Source organism: Macrobrachium rosenbergii, chromosome 15 (genome assembly GCF_040412425.1).
Source record: "Macrobrachium rosenbergii isolate ZJJX-2024 chromosome 15, ASM4041242v1, whole genome shotgun sequence".
Classification (NCBI taxonomy): domain Eukaryota; kingdom Metazoa; phylum Arthropoda; class Malacostraca; order Decapoda; family Palaemonidae; genus Macrobrachium; species Macrobrachium rosenbergii.
The window spans coordinates 56,192,600-56,203,068 of NC_089755.1; the positions used below are offsets into that span (position 1 = coordinate 56,192,600).

The 10,469-nt window shown below is 35.8% G+C and overlaps 1 protein-coding gene across 5 annotated transcripts; it reads right to left on the bottom strand.

The window, feature by feature from the left end:
• On the bottom strand, positions 1–10,469 carry LOC136846758 (tRNA endonuclease ANKZF1-like). 5 transcript variants are annotated; one of them, XM_067117965.1, is made up of 15 exons: positions 10,240–10,469; positions 9,319–9,406; positions 8,976–9,066; positions 7,931–8,134; positions 7,542–7,619; positions 6,507–6,607; positions 5,774–5,888; positions 4,869–5,023; positions 4,520–4,742; positions 3,377–3,718; positions 3,037–3,147; positions 2,195–2,330; positions 1,291–1,432; positions 632–817; positions 1–216 (listed from the first exon to the last, which is right to left on the bottom strand). In XM_067117965.1, the coding sequence occupies exons 2-15, from the start codon at positions 9,364–9,366 to the stop codon at positions 37–39; spliced, it is 2,112 nt and encodes a 703-aa protein (XP_066974066.1). In that variant the 5' UTR covers positions 9,367–9,406; positions 10,240–10,469; the 3' UTR covers positions 1–36. The 5 variants fall into 5 exon arrangements, with proteins under 5 accessions (XP_066974066.1, XP_066974065.1, XP_066974069.1 ...); XM_067117964.1 differs by lacking the exon at positions 10,240–10,469 and adding an exon at positions 10,176–10,227; XM_067117968.1 differs by lacking the exon at positions 10,240–10,469 and adding an exon at positions 10,176–10,218 and having other exon boundaries at positions 8,976–9,062; positions 9,315–9,406.

Genomic DNA, 10,469 nt, shown 5'->3' on the forward strand with positions numbered 1-10,469 from the left:
TCCAACAAATAATTTATCACCCATCTACTTCAACCACTATACATTCTTAGAACGGTGTTCTTTCACACATCTGATACTACAAAATTTGTTGTCGCTGTACTCAAATGGTATATCCGTTATGTTTGTACCACACAAAAAGCATCTGCTATGCACGACAGCTGGCATGTCAGCTTTTTTACACTGCTGTTGTAATCTTCTCTCAGCTGCCAATGCTCTCTGAAAGGAAATGCAGTGCAGGATGTTAGGTTACTCAAACTGGTGTGGGAATTCTTCCAAAAATTATCTATAAGCAAGTAATATTAACCAGCAAAGTCTTCCTGGATGGCATAAAAGTTCATCTGACAACAAGAATAATAATTATAGGGCACTGATAATTCCTTTCCTTGGCTTCACTAGTTTTCAACAGGCCTTAGCTACATAAAGGTATCTGACTGGCCTTTGTGATGTTTGAAAGGAATCAAAAGTTCTTTCTATGTCTCAGCAACATGTTTATAAAGTGATAACTACCTTACATCTATGTACAGCAATGCTGATTCCAATCACAACTGTTTATAGAAAAATATAGCAAAGAGTTGGTTTCACTTATAATTTACTAGCCACAACAAAAAACCAGAATTAGGACACAACACACCTTCTCCCTGTCACTGAGTTCAAGGAATCTCGCCTTTTCCTCTTCTTCTCTTTTCTGAGTTTCTTCTTCTTCCTTCTTTTTCTTTGCTTTCTCCTTCTGAGCTTTCTTTTTCGCCTTTTTTCGCTCTGCTAATACAGCCGCCTGTTTCTCTTCTTCTTCTGGGGTTCGAGGGACTGGAATCTTCGCCTGAAATTGGAAATATTTTCTTTGAACGACATCATCAAGAAATGATACTGTATTCTGATCACATGGCACTTAGGGTTACATAATCATACAAAAATATTTCAGTCTTAATTAATTCTGTTCAATCTAGTGATGACTAGGTTAATAATGGCTCATTTGAAATCCAGGAACAAAAATTCAATTAAATTTTGCAAATGTAACTTGGTAATTAAGGCTTGATTAAGATAAGGAAAATTCACAATATGTAAACATTTACAGAAATGCAGTTTTGCATAAGCTGGCACCTGAAGATATCATAAAAGATGCAAGACCCAGACCTACTTAGGTGGACTATGAGAGGGGAGGCTGGAGCTGAGTGGAAATTTGTGGAATACAAAGAAAAGCAGAGACATGAGGACCTTTGTGTTGCCTTGTGTTGGACCCAAGTTGGAGACTATCTGCACTCTTTTTCAAATATATACTAAAATGGTTCTTACCTTCAGGTAATCAAACTTTTCTGGATGTACAGCAACAAATTTCTGAAAAATGTTCTTTGTATCTTTGCTTCTCGAAGCGTTGTAGGGTAAACGTCCACGTCCGTCAGCAACGCTTGGATCACAACCATTTTCCATGAGCCACCTACAGATGAGAAAATTGGAGGGGTTTCAAGTTAGAACTGCAAAGACTAAAATACTTTACAATATAAAACCATGAATCATACTTACCCAAGGGTTACTCAAAACGTCACTCTGTTACATGAATGTAATTTTTTAAAAACAGAATTATCGTTTTCTTCACACAAACCCACATCACCTATCTCAATACGTATCCCGGTCCTGAGACTCCTGGGATCCTGGTGGTGAAAACTGGTCATTCTCTCCGTAGTATGAACTAGCTGCAGATTGGATGGGTTGGGAGAAAGGCTTTTTTTCAAGAAATTTTTATACACTAGTTTTTTAACAAAAATCCATCAGTTTATATTTTCCTAATCCTTTGGCTTTACTACAGGAAAGGTTGGGTTCAGAGGTGGGCACTTTATTATGTAAACTGATGGGTTTGTTATCAAAAAGAATGAGGTTTTGACATAGAAAACACCTCTATTTTAATAACATCAACAAAATGTATAGTATATAGTATTTAAATTTTTGGTGTTGTGTTAACAACTAACCTAGCATTGATAAACAAAACAGCACTGCTAATAAAAGACTGTTATCCCACTAAACACTATGTGTTACAACTAAACTGTCTCTAACTGTAATATCACAATAAACAACAGGGCACCTTAAGCAACTATCTGTAGTGATACAACTGGCTTCAGATCATTCATAATAATCACATACAAATGTACTCTTTGGTTGAAAGTTTTGTTATATACTATAAGAATAAGTTATGGAAACTTACCATATAGTTTCATTCTGACTATTTTCAGCAGCAACGTGTAGCATAGTTTTGCAGTGAGGGCCAAACGTTATTTCGGATATGTCTTCTGGTAAGGCTTCTCCTGTGACATCATTGATTTCAGTGGATGACGAAATGCCTGAAAAATATACAAATAAGACAAAAATTTGTTATGTTGATGCAAATCAATGCCTTACCATTATAGTAGAATGTGATAAACAAGAGTGTATTCCAATCTTATTCAGAAAAAAGCTTCCACAAAGTGGTTAGTCCCAAACTCCAGGGGAGAGATGGACCTCAAATGTAAGGCAATAGTTTATATTCATAAAAGTGATGCATAGTATGAAACATTCATCTGTTTTTTAGGATGCAAATTTATAGAACTATCCTCTTGAAAGAAACGGGTTAAGGTGAATTAGCAATTTTTTTCTATCTATGCTGCTTTGCTCATAAAGGAGATGGCTTAACAAGATCTTATCCTCCTAATTCTAAGATAGCATTGCTCTATCTTGGCTGTGACCAATTACAAGGTACATAGTTAACACCTCGTGTCAGCAGGGACATGAGGTGTCAACAAAATGTATCCATATAAATCCTTCTTTGTCTAGGAATCTACTGATCTCTCACAATTGAGATATAAAAAAAACTATCCTCACAATTGAGATATAAAAAAAACTAGAGTCATTTGCACTTCTGTACAATGGTCACAGGGTAATAACTGACTGAAGAGGGAAAACTGTACCAAGTTAAGCAGAACGAGAATCTACTCTCTAAACTAATGGGTAGAGCTTAGAGAATTCATGTTTTTTCATTGCTAAATATCTTTCAGTCCATAAATCACTTACCTTCATCTAGTTTCTCCCAAGGCTTCTTAAGGAGTCTAGAAAGATCACTTATGTTGCCAGTTCTGCTCGCTGAGTACAGCAGATCATGAAATTTAGACCCCTGATCAGCATCTGAAATTCAGTAATCATTAGTCTAACAGCAACATGAATCTGCAAAGTCCTTAAAATTAATTACAACAACAGCTGGCTTTCATATATTTAGGTATCTTCCAACCCTCATATAAATTAAATTAAATTCATAATATGACTATAGCACAATATAATTCAAAAGACTACAGTGTTATATTATTATATGACCACAGCATTTAATCATGATTTGAAAAGGACAACATCAACTTGCTCTTTGAATCCGAAGGCTTTCTCTTAGAAGGTTCCCGAGTCTCATTCTTTTTTGCACGTCTCCTCATTTTATCTATGTCAAACGAACATTCGCCCTCTGCACCGCCCAGGTCTCTTGTGCTGATAGTAACCATTGAAGTCACTAGAGTTATCTCATCGACACTATCCTCTCCAGATTCCTCTTCAGATGAAGGCGTAAACTGGACAGGTGAATTCCTTCTCAAAGATTTTGGTTTCCTTTCAGCCTTGGTCACTGGAGAGTTGTTCTTTTTTGGTACGAGGGGCTTCCTATTGTTTTTGGCATTTGCATCTTTTACCAGACTATTAAATTCTTCTTCAGTGCCTGAAAAGAGGTTTGAAAGTTATGAATTTGTGAATATTAACATGATTCCACAACTAACGAATTTGTCCTCCCACCGTCTTTATAAAAATTCTGAACTGCTGATTGATGGGATCGTAAAAACCAACTTTCAATAAAATTTTAATGTTTTATAGATATAACACCACTATTTTTACTTATGCCATTAAGCCTAATTAAAACTAATAAAGATAAACTTCATTCACTATCAAAATACACCGAAACATTACAAATAACATATAAATAATGCACTGATATTTTTCCAACTAAGCACATGATGAACAGAGTATAGTAATGTCTGTCACACCATATTTGTTATAAAAGATTGAATCATCCTTAGCTGGAAAACTGTAATGATTTTCCACTATGGTGAAGTTTGAAATGCATGAAGCCCAAGTCAGAACATCTACTTTGTAAGTGGCATAAGAAGGATGAGCTGTGCTTGAACATGAAATTTCCTCAAGAAAACTTAACCTTGATTGTTATCAACTGCTAGTACTACAGCAATAGTTTAAAACATAACCTAATTTGTCAGCCGGGCAAGATAAAGAATTTACCGCATTCACACTATTAGAGTCTGTATTCATAAAAGAAACATCTTGATTCATCTCCACTGCTGAAACAGCAACCCATGCAAGTTCACAGAGAGTGAGGCTTGCAAGTTGCAAGCAAATGCCACATAAATACGAATGGATGATAAATTTTCTTTAGCTATTAATCACAAATCTGGAGCACAAAAAAAAACACTTATTTTGTAACATACTCTAGAAATATCAAGGTACATACCATGGACATAAACCGCAGACAACAGTTCATATACTCTCTTCACCTCGGAAAATTTTGGCCTCCTGGTGGGAAACGGAATAGTTCGCAAACGGCTGTCGTTGACATTCAGTACCGCGCTCTTACCACTGAACAGCGTACTTCTATTGTGAGTTTTGGCAAGGTAAAATATCAGCTTGCAGAGAGCTAGCCGAGGTTTCCAAGACTCCATTAGTTCTTGAATGTGCTGGAGTAATAAAAAAATTATATAAATATAATTTTATATATTTATTTTATATATATATATTTAGTACTGTAGTGTATAAGACTCTAAAACAAATGTAAAAAGCATAAAAAGCACATTCTAACTAACCTGCCGTTGTGACATCTCATTGTACCGTCTGAGAGACGCACCACTTGACCTTGGATGTGACGTCCCACTCTGATTATCTTTGCCCCTTTGACTGCCACCTTGTTTAGACCGCACTGTGTAGTTATGGAAGGTCTTGTGCATTACAACTTCATTTCCTGCAATAAAATTCTTATTTTCATCCCAAGAACATGGCAAAACTCCGGCATCAACAAAAACTCAAAAACTAATTCTACTTACCATAATTACAACCAACATCGAAATTCAATTCGAAATATAAGGAAGGCCGTTTCCTTAGCTTGCAACATATCATTCTGGAGTAGAGTTTCCTTTTTAATGAGGACTGGAATGAGAAAATAGCCTACTTATTGCTCAAATCCGTCAGGTTCTCAACATAATACTTTAGAGCTAATAAATGATGTGGATAAACCCACCCAGCTATGGATATCTACCATCTTGTTAGGAACTACAAGTGACATGCTCTGTCTAATACAGTGCTGTAATTAAATCATTACACCAGACAACTGTTATAGTTTATCACTTTCCAGTTTTGTAGCTCATGTGATTCTTCCCTCGATCTGTTTTTACCACTTTTGCTATGTTTACCAAGTAATTATCTTAGGTCTAATCGAAATAAATCCCCTTGTTGAGTACAGACCACCATTAGTACATTTCCACTAAATTTCTCCTTATATTATGTATCTGTGCCTCATTTACTGTGTCTCTGACACAGGTACTATGGAGAGAGGCATCCTTATTTGGCTTTTTATTGGGATGATCAGTGAGAATTTTCGAGGGATGGTAGCATTCCTGTTTCCAAGATTTTAATGAAAATATCCTAAAGAAAATCCTTCGATTTTTCTGGTAGATGCTTTAGCATCCTGCATAAAAATGTATGAAGCAATTACCTTTAAAAATAGCCGCAGCAAAATGACCTCCACTGAGTAGTATAACAGCCCAAGGCTGTACTGCTGCTGCACTTCGAGCTCTTAGCACAGCATCTTCCTCCCCAGTCATTTTGCACTGAAAATACAGCATTCCATGATTATGGAAAGACCTGAACGTAAATAAAAGCTGTGCTCTCACCTGTTATGGGATTATTAAGATAATATACACAAATAAAAGGAAAATTCCATCCAAGAATAACAGATGAAATCATTACTACTCCTAAATAACCCTAAATAATAGTTCACTTTACATGCCAAAAACAGAATACTGAATTTCAGAGGCAAAGAGAATTGTTCAGCATCAAGAGGGGTTTATCATCATAAAAAGTCCACCTCTTTCATAAACAGGATCTTTATGACTCCTGAAGTTCCCTTTTACTACATTAGTTTTGTGTTTTCTAGTAAATTCTAGACCTAAAACAAGAAAACCCTACGCATGGTAAATCTATCTTGAAACAATATTCATCATCAATGTGGAATCATAACATTTCTACTGTTTAAAAAAAAAACAGAAGCAAGCAAAACAAATGTTGTACCAAAAGAAGTACAATTTTTTACACCTAAAATTTTTTTTCATGTCTTTTAAACAAACCCACTGCTATTCCACAGCTTCATATATGCACCAGCTAATTTCCCCTACATGCTCAAAAAGAAGCACGATTAAGCTCTAGAGGATGAATTTCTACGTACTCACTTTTTTACTAAGGAGGACTGCCCTGTACAGAGATAAAACCATTCCATCAGCATTAAGGAAGAACATTCGTGCCTGCCTTCCTAAGCTCTGACCAGCCTCATCTGAAAATAAAAGTTAGTGCAATATGAACACTTTGACAATTATTCTATTCTGCAGGTTATTTGCATTTAACAGCCATTTTGGATTCCTAAAAGAGCATTTTGTTACATACACCTTATCTGCAACACCAGTAATATCCAGATATGTCCCTGAACAAGAACCAATGGTGGTGAAATTTGATCACTAAGCCATCAAGAGGGATGATGGCTCAGCGTTCAAAGTCACTGTCCAACGTTTCTAAACCAGACAATGCTTTGAATCCCGATGGTAACAAAACACTTATCAGATATAATTCCCCTTGGATGTAAGTTATTCTTGAGGTATAGTGAACTGGACATTAAATGCAATTTTGTAAGTATATATATCTGTATACTATTTGTATGTATATTTTTCAACAAGCAGTTAACATCTGTATTCATTAAAAACATGGAGATAGGAAAAGCTTATGATTAAGTGACCCCATGGAGGGAATATTTCTTGTGGGTCATACCTGCACAATTTCATATACCAAATGAGCATTTATAAGTCTTTACTCCCTTTCCTGAACTTATTACATTTCTTATGCTGATTTTGCGTTTTGTAAAGATAGGAATGGAGGTTGCAAGATCTACTAGTTAGACCAAGAGGTCAGCTTTTAAATAAAAGGAGACAAGGATGTCCAAGGTGACAGGAAGGAGAGGTAGGTAAGGCAAAGACAAAAATGAGAAAAAGTTGCATCTTTGCAAAATGTTATGTAAAATCATTCATCTTCCTGAATTACAATCATAAAACTGTTGAAATCTTTTAATTATATAATGAATAAATGGCATCACAGAAGTTTCAATTTTCAATGGATGATTAAGTACTGAAAAAGTAACTGCAGTGATATTTTGCAAGATTCATAAAATCAAATGATACATGTACAGGACAAGATACACACAAAACTGAAAACCTTACCATTCTCGCTGATCTTATCATCTTCAGTGTCCTCATCATCTGAACCTTCCTCTGATCCAGAAATACTTGAAACATCATCTGTAAAGAGGATTTAACCTTAATTTAGTAAATTATCAATTCTTCACAAAAAGATACTTGCAATACCAAAGAAGCCCTGATGACATCTTCCAACACTTCCAACAAACCCTTGACCAAAGGTCTGAAATGTAACAATACAATCTACTAGTCATGAAAATAAACAAAATAAATTAATATGATGCCATACTTTTTTCTTACTTTGAAACCAGAAACTACATCATGAATGCGGAAGTTACGTTGAGACTTGGACTCCAATAAACATCATAATGTACACCAAGTTTTTAAAAAGGAAAAAGTTTGATTTAACTTACTTAAATCATTCATAAACTGTTCCTCAGTTAAAGGAGCTTTCTTGTTTACAGAACGTTGAAGGTTACAACGGTGCCAGTCAAGGCGATAATGCTCAACTTGCTCTTCGCGCGTGGTGAATGAGACTTTGCAAAGAGAGCACTGCATCTTTGCATGAGTACCAGGCTGAGATGGATTAAAACCGGGCAGTCCAATAGCACAAAAATCTGCAAAGAACATACGTGCATGATATTCAGGCTATTTACTCTTTTCCCTGTAATTTTAATGATTTATCTATCTATGTATTTATCAGGGCCAGAAACAGAATTTGTACCAGCATTAACCATTACAGCGTTATGCCAAAGTACAGTGCAATGGGAGTTGGTCATTCATGAGCTCCAAGTTCTTAGATAAATTGATACTGATTAGTTGTTTACGTATTGTGCCGTCTGGTATCTGCAATACAGTACCTTTAATCAAGATTGACTCATCAGTGAAGACAGAGCTTTAAAGGAAGTGGAAAAATGTGCAGTGGACAGGCTTGCAACGAGAAAAAATGAGTGACTTGATGGAACTTCAAGCTGTCATACGTATGCTGTATGCATGAACACCGATGGTAGCTACATGGGCTCATGCAAACCAGGTTTTTCTGGTAATGGACAAAATTGCTTGAAAAACTAAGATTGCTTTGAGGGCTTGCAGTGATGATGTCTGCATAACTTTCTCTTATTCAAACACGCTTGTCTGCTGGACCTCGTACGGTGATTTGCAGTACATTTATTACACAAGGAAATTTGATTAGGAGGGGAAAGACTAAAAATTATTGTGGTTGGTTGATTAGGTACTTAGGCAGCTTAGTTACTGGTTAGGTAGGGCTGTTCAGTAGACTGTTGTTCACAGGAGTCTGAAGTTAACAGCTTGTATGTACAGAATTCTTTTTTTGTAAATAAGACTGGTGGTAAATAAATCTATAGGTAAAGTAGTGATTGCTCTACACCGCTCAACAAACTCATAATCATAAGTTGTCCCAGGAAAAAATACACAACAGTAGAAAAATGAATACTCCACCATTTACTGGAGATGGTGTTAAATCTCTCCCCAAATCCTCATATTCTGCAGTCCCCGGTGCAATCCGTAAGCCAACTATTAATGGATCTATCTGTGATAAAAAATAGGAAATAATTACACATTAATATGATGAAAGAAATACTATCTTTTCACAATAAAGCTGTTCATTAATTTTCTGACTACCCTAATGAGAAGAAGGAGAAATACAGCCTTTTGGACTTGACTATTGCTTTAAACTAAAAACCTTATCGTATTAAATTGAGAGTAGTAACTGATGAATACATGGAAGAAATTTATATATAACTACTTGATTAAAAGCATTATACAAAATACGAATACTTACCAGATCCTTGTCCCATAAGGAAACCCGACGCACCTCCTTGAACGACATGATTCTGCGGTGACAGGACTTCTCGCCTCAACTATCTAACCTGGGAAAACAAATTAAATTTTTATTTAGTTACTAAATTAGGCCACTTAAAAGGAAAAGCTTGAATTAATTACCTATACTGTAATTTTAGGATAATTTTGCATTTCTCTTGAAGTAACAAATTATTTTTATAGACAACATGGAAGCAGCTGGTAAGCTAAGCTAATTGTCAGACTGTATATCCATATTGCATTGCCATTTTAAACTTATTTCATAATATTTCAGTGCATCAGTTTCAGAAATATGCTATGACCATACTGTGCAGGGTTAATATTGCTATAGGCTACAGGAGGTCTAAAAAACCTATCAAGTTGTTTTTTAAAGTGGTTTAGGACTATTTCAGAATGGAAATATTAAAATTTCACTAAAATACGTTAAGACTTTAATAGTAGCACACTTCACTACAATTCATGAAGGTTACGATAGGTTAGGTTAGGTTTACTTTACGTAAGGTAGACTAGAAGGACCAGGATTAGCCCCACCTACGGCTGCATTGACTTAATTATCCTAATTTTAAGATAAATGCGGTTAGTATTTCTATTCTAACCCCCTAATATAGATTCAATCCCCAAAACGTCACAAAACTTAGACCCCGAATTCACAGGCCTTCTTCAGTTACTCGCAGGAGGGACCTTCACTAATTTCCTATATTTTACAACTCCATAGGCCTACCTACTACCAGTAGGGTCACAGAAATATAATTTTTAATAGGCTTAATAATTTACAATGATATAAAAGAGCTTAAATTAACGCCATATGTGATAACCCACTAAAAACATTAGACAGGAAAAGTTCCCGATAAGGGTGACAGTAGTAGTAATTGGCTGGAGTTACCTTTGCAACGGCTCTTCCCTTGTTCTTTCTCCTTTGCTAATTCGTTTTATTTCTCTTTCTTGCTCGTTCTGTTTCTCTCTTTCTCGCTCTGTTTCTCCTTCTTTGCTCGCTCTATCTCTCCTTCGTCAATCCAGGGTCTTATGATAGACACGTCGATGTAAAACAACTGTCAAATCGGCCCTGACAAGAACCGTGTTCGTATACTCTGTCCGGATGCGTTTTTTCCAGGT